Source organism: Oncorhynchus clarkii, chromosome 16 (genome assembly GCF_045791955.1).
Source record: "Oncorhynchus clarkii lewisi isolate Uvic-CL-2024 chromosome 16, UVic_Ocla_1.0, whole genome shotgun sequence".
In the NCBI taxonomy this organism is placed as follows: Eukaryota; Metazoa; Chordata; class Actinopteri; order Salmoniformes; family Salmonidae; genus Oncorhynchus; species Oncorhynchus clarkii.
The window spans coordinates 22,151,125-22,172,106 of NC_092162.1; the positions used below are offsets into that span (position 1 = coordinate 22,151,125).

Below are 20,982 nucleotides of genomic sequence, written 5' to 3' on the forward strand. Positions count from 1 at the left end.
GACAGATTTCCACCGGTATAATGTCCATTGCTCGTGTTTCTTGGCACAGGCATGTCTCTTATCGGTGTCCTTTAGTAGTGGTTTCTTTGCAGCAATTCCACCATGAAGGCCTAATGCACGCAGTTTCCTCTGAACAGTTGATGTTGAGATGTGTCTGTTACTTGAATTCTGAAGCATTTACTTGAGCTGCAATTTCTGAGGCTGGTGACTCTAATGAACTTATCCTCTGCAGCAGAGGTAACTCTGGGTCTTCCTTTCCTGTGGCGATCCTCATGAGAGCTAGTTTCATCATAGCTCTTGATGGTTTTTCTGACTGCACTTGAAGAAACCTTCCAAGTTCGTGAAATGTTCAGCATTGACTGACCTTCATGTCTTAAAGTAATGATGGACTGTCATTTCTCTTTGCTTATTTGAGCTGTTCTTGCCATAATATGGACTTGGTATTTTACCAAATAGGGGCCAACTTCTATACACCACCCCTACCTTGTCAAAACACAACTGATTGACTCAAAAGCATTAAGGACAGAAATTCCACAAGGCACACCTGTTAATTGAATTGCATTCCAGATGACTACCTCATGGAGCTGGTTGAGAGAATGCCAAGAGTGTGCAAAGCTGTCATCAAGGCAAAGGGTGGCTACTTTGAATAATCTCAAAAAATATAGACTTTTTTAGTCACTACATGATTCGTGTGTGTTATTTCATAGTTTTGATGTCTTCACTATTATTCGACAATGTAGAAAATGGTCAAAATAAAGAAACCCTTGAATGAGTAGATGTGCCCAAACTTTACTGGTACTGCATTATATATCCTTACATAACCTACATTTCCTGTCCTCTAACCCTATTCTGCTTTCAGGTATTAGAGGACACATTCAAAGTTTGAGGAGTTGGCACAGCATGCAAATTGTCATATAACCTGCAAAGAACGCTAAAATATTTTGTTTTCTTATTGGCAGCTGATTTGAATGAATGTTCTATAATCATTCAGTGCTATAATCATTCAGTGCGATAATCATTCAGTGCGATAATCATTCAGTGCGATAATCATTCAGTGCTATAATCATTCAGTGCTAAGGCAGACAGAATTGGAGAAAAACACTTACAATTTCTGCGCATGAGAAATTCTATTCAGAAGAACGTTTATCTGTAAAAATAATATAAAAGGCATTTCAACACACATACCAAATATTTTAAGGGCTAAACCAGACATTCCAGGGGGGAAAACTACACTGAAACGTTAACGTAAATAGCTGTGGTGTACAATCGCAGTCTCCTCACCTCGTATTTCTGTCGTCTCGTCTTTTCAGTCAGGTCAAATTTGTCTGACTCAAGCTGGTAAATCCACTCCCACATCTCTTTAGCTCTCTCCCTGAGAAGACACAGAGCATTAGGAGTCAGAGAAAGAGGACTTGTACTCTCAATCGCTGCTCACTCAGGAGAACAAGGACTTTGATAATGCAAGTGAAGTTCTTTAAAGCCTACTATTCCATTTGTAGGTGTAAGAACCAACGCTGGAGATGAGAAGCAGGTACGGGGAGTCAACATTTAATATAGCACAGACATTGACCAGCGTCAGCACCGGGTACCATAACGACATACAAACATTAATCCTGAAGCAGGGAACAGAGCTTGGGAACAGACAGATATAGGGGAGGTAATGACACAGGTGATTGAGTCCAGGTGAGTCCAATAATTGCTGATGCACGTAACGGTGGAAGGCAGGTGTGCGTAATGATGGTGGCAGGAGTGCATAATGCTGGGGAGCGTGGCGCCTTTGAGTGCCAGGGAGGGGGAGCGGGAGCAGGCATGACAGAAGGCTCTGGCTCCGATTTTAAGTATCCCCTTTCACTGCTTCAACAACAGATAATACATTCCAATCTCTAAGAGGGCATGAATTCCCTTTTCATACTATCATCCTAACCCGAACTGTACTGGGCTAACTCCGTTCTTTTCTTTTCAAATTGTATTTTAATCTTAAACAGCACGGTCCAGGACCTATGGCAGATGCGTAACCAGGCCAGCGCAGTCCAGCTTGACTCAGCTTGGCTCGGCTCAGTAGTCCGAAAAGGATATCACTGACCTCAGGCCGTCCTCTCTCAGGTTGTCAATAGCGAGGGGTTTGCGCCTCTCCGCCAGTGTCTTCTTCTTGATCTCCCTCCCTGTTTGTCTCTTCCCTCTCCTCTGCTCTGCCTGAGGGGGGGGGGGAGGGCATCATCACCCACAACTCGATCAGTGAATAAACCAGCACTACGAGGGTTAATTCAGTTAACACATATTTCACACACATTTTCCCTCTTACACACACACACACACGCACAAACTAAAGCACCTTCAGTATACTGTAAACGCTTACAACCAACAAAGTGTAAGCATTGGTAAAGATTATGCTTAACAGCTATTCCACTTTGTCTCTGCAATATCATTAGCATTCTGACCTTTGCCAAGAAACCCCCAAAGTGAGCCCCCATGTTAGAGAGCACTTTCTTCTTCTTGGCTTCGTCATCCGCCCTTTTCTTGGCTTCCTCGTCCTCTTTCCTCTGCCGCTCTTCCTGAGTAACAAAAGTCGAATCTGTTTACACTAGTTTTATCATATCGACACGTATTCAATTGATTTCTGTGACTAATTGTTTTTGACTGCCAATGCACATTTACAACAGGTGCCTCGATAGTGCTAGCTTAAGCAGTTGCTCTGTATTGAGGCTTAGGCCTACCGCAATTCTCATCTGTCTGTCCCGTTCCTTTTCTGCTCGCACACGCTGCTGCTCCGCTCTCTCTGATCTGCGGTTGTCCTGGAACAGAAACCGAGTGCAGACTCGCCTCGTAATAGCCATTAATTCTTTAATTTATGCATACCACTACACTAATCACATATCAGCCTTTCCCTAAACACATACACATACATTATTCTCGGACATAGACTTGTCCATGGAGAATCAATGTATATACTGTATACACTAGAGAGAGAGAGAGAGAGAGAGAGAGATGCCTGCAACAAGCACATTAAATGAAACATTAAACAAAACATACAGGATAGAGGAGAGAGAGCGAGTGAGAGGGAGCGATGGGATGATTGACCTACAATCCTGTCCTTGAGTCCAATGAGCTCTTCCTCTTCTTTCTTCCTCTGGTCAAAATGGACGTCGATCAGGGTCTGCAGCTCCAGAAGATCCTTCTCCATTCTTTTCCTGTGGATGTCCTGTCACAAACCAGAGTTAATGAATACAAGTAGTAAATCAATTAAATGGTCTATATATACATATAAGGCACCATTTTCCACAACCCGGGTTAAGTTAACTCCCGGACTAATAAGCATTTTCATTGGAGACTATGGAGAATGCTTTTTAGATCAGGACTATGATTAATCTGGGTCTGGAAAACTGTCCGTAAGTGTGATCAGAAAAGTAAAACAAAAACACAGAGATAAAACCCACATGTAGGCTCACGTCAAAGTCCACCCTATCCCCCTCAGGATTTTTGGGGGCAGCGAGCTGGGAGACCATGGGCCTGTAAAACCAGATGACGTAAATTAGTTACATCAGAATTAAACACACTGGCCACCTAAATGCCAAACTACTAAATATACTTAAATTGTTACTAAAGTATTTGCCTTTGATCAACTGTGCATGTTGTACTTTGTACTGTAAAGATACATTAAATTCAAATTGTTCTATTTCATTATATGCTTTGTATTCAGGTACAATATGAAATCAAACTTCAATAGACGGTTTTACCAGATACAAATTAGACCTAGTCCTGTACTAAAAGGTGCTTTCAATGAAGATTCTCCATTGAGAATATTTTTGTTGTCCAGCACTAGGCCTAATCTGTCTGGGAAACCGGCCCCAAGTGTTCCGTGTCATGACAGAGCAAATCCTCAAAAGAAAAAGAAACATGACTTAATTCACAAATTTCGCAGCAACTGTTGACTTGTGAAGACAGGCATACTTGTATTTAGGACGCTCCTCTTCTTCTTAGTACATGGAGTGGAAGAAATGACAGAGAAAATCAATATCAAACCAAAACACAACTAATAGTTTGCAATGGTCGATTTCAACTTCCTTGTAGTTAATTGGGTTGAGTGGGACTGGGGATATCATCCTTCAAGTTCGTTTTTTCAAATGAGAAACAGATATTACACACCAACAATTAACATGTTTACAATGGTGAACAAACTATTACAAAATAGGTAGGAGGGGAGAAAGGGAAAGTCAGACAGCGTTAGAAGATACTTGAAGTCAGGCAGGTATGTTTGTGCACAACTGTGGCGTGTAGTCATGGGTGCCAAAGGAAGCAAAGCTTCCCCAAAAAATTGACCAAGATAAAAAACCCATACAAAATAACTTATCTTTCGTCTCAATGTGTTTCATAAATGTTCTTCAATTCACATGAGGCTGAATGTTTCGCACAGGTGAAAGCATACGAGCGAACATAAGAGCGCCCCTCTGTTTCAGTATGTATAGCCCATCTATCTGATGCTCTCTGGTCAAAAATAGTATGACATTGTTGCTGCCCGTAGCATTGAATGCAAGGGAATCCAGCGAGCAAAAAAATATCAAATAATAGCCAATCAGCCAATGAGGTAAACTGAGTGAGCTCAGCTGTGATTGGTCCTGGCGCACCAAAAAAAAAGGAGTCAAGAGAAACCAGTTTGAAGCCAAACATCATTGACATAAAAAAACTAGAATTGTTGCGTCTTGTTGTGTCTATGTCCTCCGGTGGCTGGCGAGCTCAAATCGTCCCTTTCTTAAATTAGCCATGGATGGAGATAAGGATTTGAGCTTGTGGTTTTACTTTATTCTCCATACTGGCCAATGATTATAATGGCGATTCTGATCCAACCATAAATTCATACATTGTGCCCCTGGCCTTAGAGGATGTGGGGGAATGTTCATGAAACTCTACCATTGATTTCATTACTCACTAACCCTCCACGATTGATGGGTGCTATTATTTGCTGTCCCTGAATATGAGGTTGACAGACAGAGCAAAATACTATGTCTCTAAGTTTCCAGATAGTGGATTCAACATGGTGGTAAAGTGTATGGGCAGGCCCTTTGTTTTAACATATTCAACTGATAAGAGAATGACACTCTTGGTGAGGAACATGTTCACCCCTCCCATGGGCAGGGCCAGCAGCAAGAAGCAGAGTCACAATCATATGTCCCTTCTAGAGAGATTGGTTGAGGGCATTCACTGTCATGTTTCGGGGGGTCTAAATGGAGTAATAATATTGAGAGGATGTGTAATATCAAGGATCATGTTGACATAAAGTCGTGACTCACCTCCTTCCTCCTCGTCCTCTGTGGAGCGAGTAGGTGAGAAAAAAATAACAGATAATAGAGGAATGGGTGACATTGAGACAACGAAACAAGACAAGTGACAGAAAATGCCCTTACCCTCCCGCTGATCCCTTAAAAAAAAAAGAGAAAAGATGCATCATCAGTTTTAAATACATATGCACAACAGAGTATTAAAATGTAGTTATAGAATATCACTAACAGTTCTTTGAATTAGAATAGTTGACGATTACTCACTCATTCTCTTCCTGTACATCAGACATAGTTACTCTGGAGAGAGAGAGAGAGAGAGAGAGAGAGAGAGAGAGAGAGAGAGAGAGAGAGAGAGAGAGAGAGAGAGAGAGAGAGAGAGAGAGAGAGAGAGAGAGAGAGAGAGAGAGAGAGAGAGAGAGAGAGAGAGAGAGAGAGAGAGAGAGAGAGAGAGAGAGAGAGAGAGAGAGAGAGAGAGAGAGAGAGAGAGAGAGAGAGAGAGAGCGATGCGTGCCACAAACACATTAAACAAAACGTACAAGCCTCAGATGACCATTGGGAGAAACTAAAGCATTTAACTAAGCAAAGGATCACGACCTCACTGTAAAGTGACCGAATTAACTGTTTTAGCAGTGGGTGAAATGAGTAGCCAGGTAAACGTGGGAAGATGTTTTTTATTGCGAAGGTCGAGATGAGGGAAAGACCACTGTAAATAATGGAATAGAAGGGGACAGAGAGGGTGAGGGTGTGGCGATATCAAGTTGCCCGGGATAAGAGGGGCATCAGCCGCTGAATTTCCACTCAGTTGATTTAATTTACAAGAGTGATGGCAAGATGGAGAGATTTGGATGGGCCCCATGCCACGATTTACACTAGCCAAGTCAATTATGATAACTTTATCGCCTTGCACCGGGCTGGATTGTGGAGATAGCTTAAACACATAAAGTCACAATGTAAACAAGACCTGTATTGCTATGATACAGTCAGGTCCAAAATTATTTACACCCTCGATAAAGATGAGCAAAAAATACTGTATAAAATGAATTCTACAAATACTGAGATAGAGATAGATAGATAGATAGATAGATAGATAGATAGATAGATAGACAACCTCAGAGCTGAGGTTGAAAAGCCATAACACATACATTCTTTCAACAACAGGTTATGATCAATAATATCAAAGGCTGCACTGAAATCTAACAGTACAGCTCCCACAATCTTCTTATTGTTAATTTCTTTCAACCAATCATCAGTAATTTGTGTTAGTGCAGTACATGTTGAGTGCCCTTCTCTATAAGCATGCTGAAAGTCTGTTGTTAATTTGTTTACAGAGAAATAGCATTGCATTTGGTCGAACACAATTTTTTCCAACAGTTTGCTAAGAGCTGGCAGCAAGCTTATAGGTCTGCTGTTAGAACCAGTAAAGGACACTTTACCACTCTTGGGTAGCGGAATTGCATTGGCTTCCCTCCAGGCCTGAGGACAAAGACTTTCCTCTAGGCTCAGATTAAAGATATGACAGATAGGAGTGGCTATAGAGTCAGCTACCATCCTCAGTAGCTTTCCATCTAAGTTGTCAATGCGAGGAGGTTTGTCATTAACAATAATTGGATCGATAACAATACTTTTGACACCTCTCCCTCCCACAGTTCAAACTTGCAATGCTTTTCTTTCATTATTTGTTTTTTTTATGCATGAATATGATGGCTCACTGTTCGTGGTTGGCATTTCCTGCCCAAGTTTGCCCACTTTGCCAATGAAGTAATCATTCAAATAATTGGCAACATCAAATGGTTTTGTGATGAATAAGCCATCTGATTCGTTGAAAGATGGAGTTGAATTTGTCTTTCTACGCATAATTTCATTTAAAGTACTCCAACGTTTTTTTTACATCAGTTTTTATGTCATTGATCTTGGCATCATAATACAGTTTCTTCTTCTTGTTCTCAATTTGCAGTAGGTCAGCCAGTCAGATATGCAACCAGACTTATTAGCCATCTCTTTCAACCATACAGTTTTTCAATTCCTCATCAATCCATGGAGCCTTAACAGTTCTAACAGTCAGATTCTTTAGTGCAGTGTCTGGCTGCTCCTTATTAATCACATCAGACCAACAAATATTTTTAACACCATCCACATAAGAGTTACAGCAAAATATTTTGTATGATCTCTTATATACTATTTTAGGCTCAGCGTTTGGAACTTTGGCGTTCCTGTATATAGCCACCACATTGTGATCACTGCCTCCAATGGGTACGGATACAGCTTTAGAACAAAGTTCTTCAGTATTAGTGAAAATGTGACCGATACATGTTGATGACCTTTTTCCTGTAGTGTTTGTAAACACCCTGGTAGGTTGATTAATACTCTGAACCAGATTACAGGTACTGGTTACAGTGAGAAGCTTCCTCTTGAGCGGACAGCTTGATGAAAACCAGTCAATATTCAGCTCCCCAAGAAAGTAGACCTCTCTGTTTACATCACATACTGTACACTATCAAGCGTTTCACACATATTATTTAGATACTGACTGTTAGCCCTTGGTGGACTATAGCAACTCCCCAAAAGAAAAGCCTTTAGACGTGCCAAGTGAACCTGCAACCACAACACTTCAATAACACTTGACACATTGGGAGGGATCTTATCCTCCATACAAAATCTTTCCAGATCATTCATATGCACCTATAGACTGCCCTCTTCAATTCAAAGCACAAGATTTCAATGGGGTTAAAGTCCGGAGACTGAGATGGCTATTGCAAAATGTTAATTTTGTGGTCAATTAACCATTTACTATGGCTTTCGAAAGTATTCCTCCCCCCTTGGCATTTTTTTTTACATTTTACACAACATGCCTACCACTTTGAAGAGGCAAAATATGTTTTATGTAAGGCAAAAAAAAAAAAAAACTTGAGCGTGCCTAACTATTCTCTGGAAGACTAAAACAGGTTTCCCTAAAGAATGTCCCTGTATTTAGTGCCATCCATCATTCCTTCAATTCTGACCAGTTTCCCAGTCTCTGCTGATGAAAAACTTCCCCACAGCATGATGCTGCCACCACCATGCTTCACTGTGGGGATGGTGTTCTCGGGGTGATGAGAGGTGTTGTGTTTGCGCCAGATATAGCGTTTTCCTTGATGGCCAAACAGCTCAATTTTAGTCTCATCTGACCAGAGTACCTTATTCCATGTGTTTGGGAAGTCTCCTGCATGCCTTTTGGTGAACACCAAACGTGTTTCCTTGTTTTATTCTTTAAGCAATGGCACTTTCTGGCCACTTCCATAAAGCCCAGCTCTGTGGAGTGTACGGCTTAAAGTGGTCCTATGGACAGATACTCCAATCTCCGCTGTGGAGCTTTGCAGCTCCTTCGGGGTTATCTTTTGTCTTTTTGTAGCCTCTCTGATTAATGTCCTCCTTGCCTGGTCCATGAGTATTGGTGGGCAGCCCTCTGTTGTCAGGTTTGTTGTGGTGCCATATTCTTTCCATTTTTTAATAATGCATTTAATTGTGCTCTGTGGGATGTTCAAAGTTTCTGATATTTTTTTATAACCCAACCCTGATCTGTACTTCTCCACAACTTTGTCCCTGACCTGTTTGGAGAGCTCCTTGGTCTTCATGCTGCCGCATGCTTGGTGGTGCCCCTTGCTTAGTGGTGTTGCAGACTCGGGGGCCTTTCAGAACAGCTGTATATACAGTGCCTTGCGAAAGTATTCGGCCCCCTTGAACTGTATTTTTTTGTGAAGAATCAACAACAAGTGGGACACAATCATGAAGTGGAACGACATTTATTGGATATTTCAAACTTTTTTAACAAATCAAAAACTGAAAAATTGGGCGTGCAAAATTATTCAGCCCCTTTACTTTCAGTGCAGCAAACTCTCTCCAGAAGTTCAGTGAGGATCTCTGAATGATCCAATGTTGACCTAAATGACTAATGATGATAAATACAATCCACCTGTGTGTAATCAAGTCTCCGTATATATGCACCTGCACTGTGATAGTCTCAGAGGTCCGTTAAAAGCGCAGAGAGCACCATGAAGAACAAGGAACACACCAGGCAGGTCCGAGATACTGTTGTGAAGAAGTTTAAAGCCGGATTTGGATACAAAAATATTTCCCAAGCTTTAAACATCCCAAGGAGCACTGTGCAAGCGATAATATTGAAATGGAAGGAGTATCAGACCACTGCAAATCTACCAAGACCTGGCCGTCCATCTAAACTTTCAGCTCATACAAGGAGAAGACTGATCAGAGATGCAGCCAAGAGGCCCATGATCACTCTGGATGAACTGCAGAGATCTACAGCTGAGGTGGGAGACTCTGTATAGGACAACAATCAGTCGTATATTGCACAAATCTGGCCTTTATGGAAGAGTGGCAAGAAGAAAGCCATTTCTTAAAGATATCCATAAAAAGTGTCGTTTAAAGTTTGCCACAAGCCACCTGGGAGACACACCAAACATGTGGAAGAAGGTGCTCTGGTCAGATGAAACCAAAATTGAACTTTTTGGCAACAATGCAAAACGTTATGTTTGGCGTAAAAGCAACACAGCTCATCACACTGAACACACCATCCCCACTGTCAAACATGATGGTGGCAGCATGGTTTGGGCCTGCTTTTCTTCAGCAGGGACAGGGAAGATGGTTAAAATTGATGGGAAGATGGATGGAGCCAAATACAGGACCATTCTGGAAGAAAACCTGATGGAGTCTGCAAAAGACCTGAGACTGGGACGGAGATTTGTCTTCCAACAAGACAATGATCCAAAACATAAAGCAAAATATACAATGGAATGGTTCAAAAATAAACATATCCAGGTGTTAGAATGGCCAAGTCAAAGTCCAGACCTGAATCCAATCGAGAATCTGTGGAAAGAACTGAAAACTGCTGTTCACAAATGCTCTCCATCCAACCTCACTGAGCTCGAGCTGTTTTGCAAGGAGGAATGGGAAAAAATTTCAGTCTCTCGATGTGCAAAACTGATAGAGACATACCCCAAGCGACTTACAGCTGTAATCGCAGCAAAAGGTGGCGCTACAAAGTATTAACTTAAGGGGGCTGAATAATTTTGCACGCCCAATTTTTCCGTTTTTGATTTGTTAAAAAAGTTTGAAATATCCAATAAATGTCGTTCCACTTCATGATTGTGTCCCACTTGTTGTTGATTCTTCACAAAAAAATACAGTTTTATATCTTTATGTTTGAAGCCTGAAATGTGGCAAAAGGTCGCAAAGTTCAAGGGGGCCGAATACTTTCGCAAGGCACTGTATACTGAGATCATGTGACAGATCATGTGACACTTAGATTGCACACAGGTGGACTTTATTTAACTAATTATGTGACTTCTGAAGGTAATTGGTTGCACCAGCTCATATTTAGGGGAGTCAGAGAAAAGGGGGTGAATACATACACACACACACACACACACACACACCACTTTTCGGTTTTTAGTTTTTATAATTCTTTCAAACAAGTTCGTTTTTTCATTTCACTTCACCAATTTGGACTATTTTGTGTATGTCTATTTCATGAAATCCAAATAAAAATCAATTTAAATTACAGGTTGTAATGCAACAAAATAGGAAAAAACGCCAAGGGAAATGAATACTTTTGCAAGGCACTGTATTTGTGGATTTTTACGTGTGCTTGAGGTTATTGTCTTGCTGGAAAATCCACTTGCGGCCAAGTTTCAGCCAGGTTTTTTGGGCTACAATGGTGTCCTTGTACTGGGTAAAGCTCATGACGCGGTTAACCTTAAAGAGGGCCCCAGGACCATCAATGACCCACCAACCATATTTTAGAGTATGTATGGGTTTCTTTTCTGCATTTGCATTCTCATATTGACACCAAACCCACCGCTGGTGTGCGTGGCCAAAGAGCTGAATTTTCATGTCATCCACTAAATGTAAACGCCTGAAGTTTGCTAAACGACATTGGCACTTAGATTGGAACCAGTGCTCTGGTCATATGACATGAAAATAGAGCTCTTTGGCCATCTCATAAAACAATTTAGAAAAAGCTCAGTGCTGTTATCCTCGCAAGTTAAGGTATTGAAAGTTATTGAAAACAGGGGTGCCAATATATTTTTGAGAAACAAAACATCAATACTTGTTAAACAAAATCTATTTTTCTGAGAAATTGTATTAGTATAAAATAATATAATTTTGTAATTTTTTGGAGCATACAAAATAGCTCAGTTTTTGTATTGTTAAGTTGTATACAGTCTTTTTCGCTAATTTTTATCAAGGTTGCCAATAATTTAGGACCTGACTGTATATCACATGCATTTTCTCCCTTTTAAACACAATTTGGAAGCCAATTCATATCCCAGTTATTTGTTATTTCAATGGGTTTGAATGTAAAGTCTACTTTATATACTGTAGGAGATCCTGTATGTAGTCAGATGCAAAAATAGATTCATATTCATATAGGCCTAGCCTATACAGATTTAATGATTCATAAACATCCAGACCAATGCAGACCAGACAGCAGAACAATGAGACCATTTTTTGACACCATCCCCAGATTACCCACAGTCAACAACTGGAGAGCTGCCTAGACCAACTTCCTTTGAGAGCATTAACTTGGAAGATCAAGGAATCAAGCCGGTTGAGTCATTTCTATCCCTCTATAGTTGGCATTTAGCCCTGACCTCAATGGATCAGTATGTGTGACTGAACAAACATGGTGCTGGAACGAACGACAGACAGAGGATTGGGGAAGGATCACATCACATTGCTTCGTTATTTCAGTGTGTTAAGTCGGTTAAAGACACACAGACTGACAGACAGACAAACTGACAGATAGATGGAAAGACATTCAGACAGACAGAGCCAGGTGAATAATCACTTAGAGCAGGGATGGCCAACTGCAGTCCTCGGAGGTCGGACTGGTGTCACACTTTTTCCCCATCCCTAACAAGCACAGCTGATTCAACTAATTGCATTCTAATCTGAAGATCATGATTAGTTGATTATTGGAGTCAGGTGTGTTAGCTGTGGCTGGGGCAAAAGTGTGACACTAATCTGGCCCCCGAGGACTGGAATTGCCCATCCCTAATTTAGAGCAACAGTGGTTTGAATGTCATTACAGTAAAACACCCGTGCCAGGTTTCATGCAGAGGGTTGTTGCAGTGCTGCACACTGCATTACTGGCAATGTGCCTTTGAAAGGCAATTTCCCCAACGTTCGATGAGATTGCATTAATGGCAAACGCTCCCGATGTCGGGCTCAAACATTGTTGCAACACGTCCATGAATAAATCCCGGCCTTTGTTTTAGGTGCACATACATGTAACAAACTGTTAAACATAGAAAACACATGAACACAAGTTCATATGCACATACAGTGCTTCCAGTCTGGCAGATACTAGAGGTTGAAGGAACATTCCGTAAATAGGCCTACAATATTTTGTTTAGCTCATCCAACTACTTCCATGCCAAGTAACTTCAGGAAAGACATAGTGCTCAACCACAAAAAACAATTGCCGGCATCAACACCACATATTAAATCACGACACCAGACACATTTCTCAGACGTATACAGTTCTTGTGGGAATAACTTACTCTCAGGTACTTCTAGCGACAGAGTCGCTGTAGCTACAGTTGCTATGGCCTGACATCAAGCAACATTCAAACACAGCATGTTGAAAACAATGAAAACGGTGAGAAGTCTTACCAGCCCCAAGAATAAAGATGGAAAAGACAATGGTGCTTACTGGCAATGAGAGACGAGCGGGAGAGCACAGAACTGACTGGGGCTTATATAGTGAATAGGGGGTCCAGGGGAGAGAGTGTGTGTGTGTGTGTGTGTGTGTGTGTGTGTGTGTGTGTGTGTGTGTGTGTGTGTGTGTGTGTGTGTGTGTGTGTGTGTGTGTGTGTGTGTGTGTGTGTGTGTGTGTGTGTGTGTGTGTGTGTGTGACAGAGGGGACTGGCTTGATTATTGGAGGATTTTGGGTGCAAACTGAGGTCTGATAGGCAGGATAATGAGTCACAGGGATCAACGCTCCCATCTGAAACAAGAGACAACGGGACAGGTGGGGGATAGACAGACAGAGGGTACGACCACTTGCCTGGCTACCCATCCACATTGCTCCGGCCAACTGACGTTCTTCTCCACAATGATTCTGGATTCGCCTCCCTCCCCGACGATTTGGAGAACGCAAACACATTCGGACCGTTCTGATTGGTCCAAGAAACCAATGGGTTGGGCCAGAGCTTTGATACTCTGATTGGTTCGATTTATTAGAGGCCATTCAATCGCTAATTCCAATGTTTTCTACAATGCCCCTCATTTTGAAGTCACACAATCGACATCTAGGATGGCAGTTTCACATTAGATGTATGTAGCGATTGGTAGAGGGAAAGGGGATATCTAGTCAGTTGCACAACTGAATGCATTCAACCTAAATTTGTCCTCCGCAAATGTAACCCAACCCCTCTGAATCAGAGCAGCGGAAATAAATTCAGGGTGAGCAGTCAGGCAAGACGACCGCAAGGAGGATGAGAAAAGGGAGGATGGTGGTACAAACAGAAGAGGAACTGAAAACAGAAGGTAGAGGAGAGTAGACAGTGAAACAAAAACAGTGTAACAGTATAGCTTCCATCCCTCTCCTCGCCCCTACCTGGGCTCGAACCAGGAACACATCGACAACAGCCACCCTCAGCATCGTTACCCATCGATCCAACAACAGCCACCCCCAGCATCGTTACCCATCGATCCACAAAAGCCACTACTTCAAGGTCTCAGAGCGAGTGACATCACCGATTGAAATGCTATTAGCTCACACCCCGCTAACTAGCTAGCCATCTCACATCGGTTACACCAGCCTTATCTCGGGAGTTGATAGGCTTGAAGTCATAAACAGCTCAATGCTTGAAGCACAGCGAAGAGCTGCTGGCAAACGCACTAAAGTGCTGTTTGAATGAATGCTTTCAGACTGCTCAAATATCAAATCATAGACTTAATTATAACATAATAACACACAGAAATACGAGCCTTAGGTCATTAATATGGTCAAATCAACTATCATTTCGAAAACAAAACGTTTATTCTTTCAGTGAAATACGGAACGGTTCCATATTTTATCTATTGGGTGGCTGACCTAAGTCTAAATATTGCTGTTACATTATGTACAATTCTGGCAAATTAATTACGGTTTTTGTTAGGAATAAATGGTCTTCACACAGTTCGCAACAAATCAGGCTGCCCAAACGGAGAGCAAGAATGTAGTGAAGTAAACGCAAAAGTTGTCAATAATATAAATAGTAAAGTAAAGTACAGACACCCCATAAAATGACTTAAGTAGTACTTGAAAGTATTTTTACTTAAGTACTTTACACCACTGCTTATTGGTCATAGTATGGATATAGTTAGTATGCCAAAAGTTCCCGGATGTCGTAGCACATTTGCCAAAATACGAAGTATACAAGCAGTGGACACTATTACTGTGCTTTTAGGGCCCATAATGCAATTCTTCAGTAAATGAGCTTGGCTTCACAACATTTTCAGATTTGAAGAAAATGGCGGAAAATGTGCAGCCGAAGTCCGATGAGAGAGGATACAAATTCATTACTTTAACTAAATATGACTAATGTTAAAAAAATGTTAAGCAATGTAATAAAGTAATTACTTTTCAAATAAGTTACGTCACACTGACTGGCTGACAATTTGTTAGCTATGCTAGCCTTACGAACCGCATAGCATATCATTACAAAAAACTGAAAGGATAACGTTGGTTTACAGTATACTAAAATAAACTAATAGTATGGAGTATATACTCATTAAGTATGCAATATACAGTGTATTAGTATGGGTATTCGAACACAGTTCATGACTAGAGAAAGACTGTCAACGAATACAGCAAAGAGCTGCTGTTTCTATGAGGGAGTTAATGTGTAAGTTCTGACTCAACACGGTCAACACCTTGTAATTCAACACCTTTATATACTATGTGCATTCTTCCTATTTCCACTCAGCACCAGTAGCGGACTGGCCACCGGGAGCAGCGGGAGAATTCCAGGTGGGCTGGTCAACCTCTGGGACGGTGGGCCGCCTGCCTTAATTTTTTTTTACTACTAATAAAAAGGTTGGCAGAAAGTTGAGCGACACGGGTCAACCCCCCCTTTCCCCCAGGCCCGTTGGTCTATTCCAAACGAACGTCTATGCAACCCGTAGCCCCGCCCATGTGCATGTATGGCTTTTAAGTTTTATGTGTGCTTGTTTTTTAAAATGGTCGAATGAATAAACCAAACTAAAGCCCCCTTTGTCTTGCTCACACTCACACACACATTGACACTGACAGTGACAGCTCGAAAACTAGCTACAATAGAAAATGGAAAAGCAGAGTAAAAAACGTAAGGGTGGGGCTGAAAAGTTAATAGACAAAAGAGTCAAAAGTCTTCACTCAAATGCAAGTAAATGTAAAAAAACTAAACAACTTATTCGGTAGTAGTAGTACTAGTACCAGTGCTAGAGGAAGATGCCTCAACCCGGTTCACGGGAAAAAGAGTAGACGGAGTGGACAGCGAAGCCAAAGATAGTGCAGCCGAAGCGGTAGATACAGTGGGGAGAACAAGTATTTGATACACTGCCGATTTTGCAGGTTTTCCCACTTACAAAGCATGTAGAGGTCTGTAATTGTTATCATAGGTACACTTCAACTGTGAGAGACGGAATCTAAGACAAAAATCCAGAAAATCACTTTGTATGATGTTTAAGTAATTAATTTGCATTTTATTGCATGACATAAGTATTTGATACATCAGAAAAGCAGAACTTAATATTTGGTACAGAAACCTTTGTTTGCAATTACAGAGATCACACGTTTCCTGTAGTTCTTGACCAGGTTTACACACTGTATGTGCCTAAATGTGTTACAAATACAACATGTTATATCAGAATTTATGAGTGAAATGCAAATACTATTGGTCAGCTACTGCTGTGTAAATGTACCAGAAAGAAAGAATTGAGGTAAAGATGTACAGTAACTGGGTGTTCAAACCGGCTCGCGGAAAAACTCAAATTTGACGCTCTGAATGCCTAGATTTCGCCGTCCTGTGGGGATTTTGTGGGAAATGGCAATCACTTGAGTATCAATGATTTCCTGTCGTATAATTTTACTTAGCTAAAATAAGCATTTTCATTTGATTCCAATTGCTTTTTCCTTGTCGTTCTAAACGCTAAATTGCATTAGACATATACAAACGTTAATTAGCAAATTTTATTTCATGTCTATACAGCCGTTGGTTGCAAATAGTATACATATTGTAAAACCAATCAAGTCCTTTCCCTCTCAAATTCATATTTTGTGCGGGAGAATATGGCTACAGTGATTTGCTAGCTATGATCCTCATCGCCACAGTTCCTACCATTTCGCCTCTTACTAGACAATGCATTGAAACTCATCATTAGGCCAACAGTCCAGTGAGAATGGCGAGTACAGCCATACAAAAAAACGTTGTCAAACGTTGTCATTCATTCACTTGATATGAAACAGTGGGGCTGTTGCCGTGGTTTGTGTCGTTTTTTCAAAATTGGGCCTTTATTACAGTAGTTAATTTATATATTTGATTCATATCTAGGTTGATGATAGGTCCAGTTCAGTGTCAGTGGAAGAGAGTCAGGGAAGGCCAGGATGCCAGACCAACTTTTGACTATTTCAAGAGACCCAAGTCAGATGACCTAAAAACATTTTTTTTGTTTCCACCCTTTATAGAAATGGTACAGAAGGTTTTCGGTTTTAAAGGCGGCACCAATCGGAAATGGCTGTCATACAATGAAGAAAGCCATGCGTTACACTGTTCAATTTGTATGGCATTTTGCGAAGCCCACCGACAGCCGTATTTTTAGGAGTGGAATGACGGGATTGGAAAAAAATGTTCACCAAAGGATAGAGGAGCACGAGAAGAGCAACCTGCACAGAAGTAGTGCTGAGGCCTACTTTTTTATTGTCCTCCAGAGCAGACATTCAAATCAAATCAAATCAAATCAAATGTATTTATATAGCCCTTCGTACATCAGCTGATATCTCAAAGTGCTGTACAGAAACCCAGCCTAAAACCCCAAACAGCAAGCAATGCAGGTGTAGAAGCACGGTGGCTAGGAAAAACTCCCTAGAAAGGCCAAAACCTAGGAAGAAACCTAGAGAGGAACCAGGCTATGTGGGGTGGCCAGTCCTCTTCCGTCATTCACACAATTCAGAGCATTATCCAAGAGGCCATGTCAAGTGAAATCGAGCCAGCTGGAATGCTCTCTGTCCAGATCGACATAACGCAGGACATAACTTCTCAAGACCAGTGCTCTGTCATTGTGAGATATGTGACAGACGTTGTACAAGAGAGGCTTGTGGCTGTTGTGAAAGGTGTAAGGCATCCACTGGACAGTAATTTGTCCAGTTGTAGACAGACGTCGTGGATAATCTAAAATTCGACATGGAGCATCCAAAATACAGGGCAAATATAAGGGCTCCTCTACTCTGTTATCCTCAAAGTCCCCCAATCAAGTGCATTATTGGTAGTATGCACATGTCCTTAATCTGGTTTTGACATAACTGAAATTGTCTTGGCAAGTGGGTCACTGTTTGATCTCCTTGACGACATTGCTGTGTTACTCCGTAAATCCTACCAAAGGAGGGATGTGCGGGAGAAGAAGAGCCAGGACACGCGACGCAGACGCCTATCTTCAATCGGAGAAACACGCTGGTGGGCTAAGGATAGTGCTTTGAAGAAGGTCTTTGGATCCTTTGGAAAAACCAGACCAGGGTCTCTATGTTGAAGTGCTCCTCACACCATCAGCCATATAAGGACAGGCCAACGTGAAGACAACTGTTCGGGTGAAGGCAAGAGGATTTACTGAGGCTCTTCTCCGGTATGAGACGATACTGACAGCGCAAATATTTCTTCTGATATTTGAGAACACGTCACCACTGTCCAAATACCTGCAGACAAGTGGGAGGGACATCCTGTCTGCTCATCGAATGGTTGTGGCTACACAGGAAACCCTGAAAGGCACGTCAAGAGACGTTGACACCATTAAGGCAATTACAGACACATTTGTTCAGTTTGCAAATAAGAACATCAACGAACAGGATGAGGATACAGAGTTGGAGGAGGTGGAAGCCACTCTGCCACAGAAAAGGGCAAGAAAGAAGGAAATAATGTCTGGAGAGATGGCTCAAGATGAAGCTTTGACAGAGACAGAGAGTGCCCTATAAAGTTCAAGTCCACATTATGGTTGCAGTCACAGATAGTATCCACAGGCGGTTTCTGTCTCATGGCACTCTATATGCTGACCTAGCCCTTCTGGACCCTAGAAACGTCTCCCAAATAACATCCAACAAATAGGCCAGATTTGCAAAGTAGTTACAATTTAGCAATTAACACTGGAGTGATAGATGTGCAGATGAGGATGTACAAGTATAAATACTGGTGTGCAAAAGAGCAGAAAACAAAAGCAAATATGGTGATGAGGTAGGTAGTTGGTCGGATGGGCTATTTACAGCTGCAGCGGTCAGTAAGCTGCTCTGATAGCTGATGCTTAGTGAGGGAGATATACAGTAAGTCTCCAACTTAAGTGATTTTTGCAATTCGTTCCAGTCATTGGCAGCAGAGAACTGGAAGGAAAGGCGGCCAAAATTAGGTGTTGGCTTTGGGGATGACCAGTGAAATATACCTGCTGGAGCGCGTGCTACGTGTGGGTGTTGCTATGGTGAGCTTTACCTAGCAAAGACTTATAGATGACCTGGAGCCAGTGGGTTTGGCGACGAATATGTAGCGAGGACCAGCCAACGAGAGCATACAGGTCGCAGTGGTGGGGCTTTGGTGACAAAACGGATGGCACTGTGATAGACAGCATCTAATTTGCTGAGTAGAGTGTTGGAGGCTATTTTGTAAATGACATTGCCAAAGTCAAGGATCGGTAGGATAGTCAGTTTTACGAGGGTATGTTTGGCAGCATGAGTGAAGGAGGCTTTGTTGTGAAATAGGAAGCTGATTCTAGATTTAATTTTGGATTGGAGATTAGTCTGGAAGGAGAGTTTACAGCCTAGCCAGACACCTAGGTATTTGTAGTTGTCCACATATTCAAAGCCGTCCAGAATAGTGATGCTAGTCGGGCAGGCGGGTGCGGGGAGTGATCAGTTAAGAGCATGCATTTCGTTTTACTAGCATTAAGAGCAGTTGGAGGCCACGGAAGGAGTTTGTATGGCATTGAAGCTCGTTTGGAGGTTAGTTAACACAGTGTCCAAAGAATGGCCAGATGTATACAGAATGGTGTCGTCTGCGTAGAGGTGGATCAAAGAATCACCAGCAGCAAGAGCGACATCATTGATATATTCAGAGAAAACCCTGTAGAGGGCACCCCCATAGAGACTGTCAGAGGTCCGGACAACAGGCCCTTCGATTTGACACACTGAACTCTATCTGTGAAGTAGTTAGTGAACCAGGCGAGGCAGTCATTAGAGAAACCAAGGCCGTTGAGTCTGCCAATAAGAATAGGGTGATTGACAAGAGTCGAATGCCTTGTCCAGGTTGATGAAGACGGCCGCACAGTACTGTGGATATTATTGTGGATATTGTAGCATCTCTTTATTACTCTAGGCCTCAGGTGATGTAGATGAATCATGACTCATGATGGCTTGTGCTGCTCTAAGTCACAGGATACGTTCTATTTTCGGAGAGGTGTTCAACCATTGTTTTTTTAGAAGGTGTACTCCCATGACTCAAAGCCAGCCAGCTGACCCTGAGCAGCAGTTAGACAGTTCTGTGTCTCAGCGAGAATTGTGGGTATTTAATCATCTTTTTTTTCCCCCACTCTAGGCTTCAGGTGATATGAGGTAGTTCAATCATGACATATTCAGTGTGTGTTCTGTATATGTTTTATAATAATGTGCAGTGTTTGTGTGTTTGTTCTGCAGCCTTGTTAAAGTAGTACTGCAATAGTGATCAATGGTTGTGATGCAGCTAGCTGGTTGTGTTAGGGGCTGGTCGTGTGTGTACGTGCGTGCTTTAGCAGGGGGCCGTGGTGGATTATTCAGGGGCCGGTTCTGGTGGGCCGGTCCGGATTAAAGTCCAGGGCCGTTTTTTACTCCCAGTCCGTCCCTGCTCAGCACTACAACACGCACTGCAGCAGTAATGAATGAGTAGCAAAGTGTATCGATAGGCTTGCGTTGTTGTTATTATCAGCAGCTTGGGTCCTTTTTAATATCGAGGCATATTTCACTTTCTCTGTTCATAGGAGTAACAACACAAATTTGTGCATGAGGCAGAAATAGTGCAGTGGGACTCGAGTTTGGCCATCAACTGGAAGACGGTGTCCCTTTTTGGTCAGTGTCAGTGGAGGAAAGGACGAGAGGAGGGATGTTGAGAGGCGGACCCTCAGTCTGCTGATCTCTCCTCAGCTATGACTGACCATCAGATGCAGGCACCATCAGAGCAAGTAAAATAAGAAGTAAATGATTGAAATGTATGCTCTCTCAATAATACAACAATGGACCTATTACCGGTGTGATCATATAGCCAACCTCAAATGTTAACACTCTCAACGTTTCTCTTTACTATGGCAATTCGGATCGAATCAATGTAATATTAGTTACTTTCAATGCAACATACCGAAACAAAACAAATTATGCAAGAGATTTTGTTGTAGGCAGAACGCATCGGAGTATGATTTTATTGAATTGACATGTAAGACTCAGCCTGTACAACTCAGCCCGTAC

The 20,982-nt window shown here is 41.9% G+C and overlaps 1 protein-coding gene across 2 annotated transcripts; it reads right to left on the reverse strand.

Annotated features, from left to right (window-relative positions):
* Nucleotides 1-1,102: 1,102 nt before the first annotated feature.
* Nucleotides 1,103-5,406, reverse strand: LOC139367520 (troponin T, slow skeletal muscle-like). Of its 2 annotated transcripts, none has more exons than XM_071105765.1 (9): nt 5,400-5,406; nt 3,949-3,973; nt 3,435-3,507; nt 3,083-3,199; nt 2,715-2,792; nt 2,439-2,552; nt 2,084-2,193; nt 1,282-1,372; nt 1,103-1,147 (listed from the first exon to the last, which is right to left on the reverse strand). In XM_071105765.1, the coding sequence occupies exons 3-9, from the start codon at nt 3,501-3,503 to the stop codon at nt 1,103-1,105; spliced, it is 624 nt and encodes a 207-aa protein (XP_070961866.1). In that variant the 5' UTR covers nt 3,504-3,507; nt 3,949-3,973; nt 5,400-5,406. The 2 variants fall into 2 exon arrangements, with proteins under 2 accessions (XP_070961866.1, XP_070961865.1); XM_071105764.1 differs by lacking the exon at nt 5,400-5,406 and adding an exon at nt 5,286-5,384.
* Between the last annotated feature and the right edge of the window lie 15,576 nt (nt 5,407-20,982).

Bases quoted from the DNA above. Each gene is read 5' to 3' on its own strand.
- LOC139367520 (XM_071105764.1), bottom strand. From the start codon at position 5,358: ATGTCACCCATTCCTCTATTATCTGTTATTTTTTTCTCACCTACTCGC. The intron at 3,200-3,434 runs GTGGGTTTTATC...GGTTTGTGACAG, and splicing joins ACTTTGACGTGAGCCTACAT to GACATCCACAGGAAAAGAAT. The intron at 2,194-2,438 runs GTCAGAATGCTA...CCCCCCCCTCAG, and splicing joins TTGGGGGTTTCTTGGCAAAG to GCAGAGCAGAGGAGAGGGAA.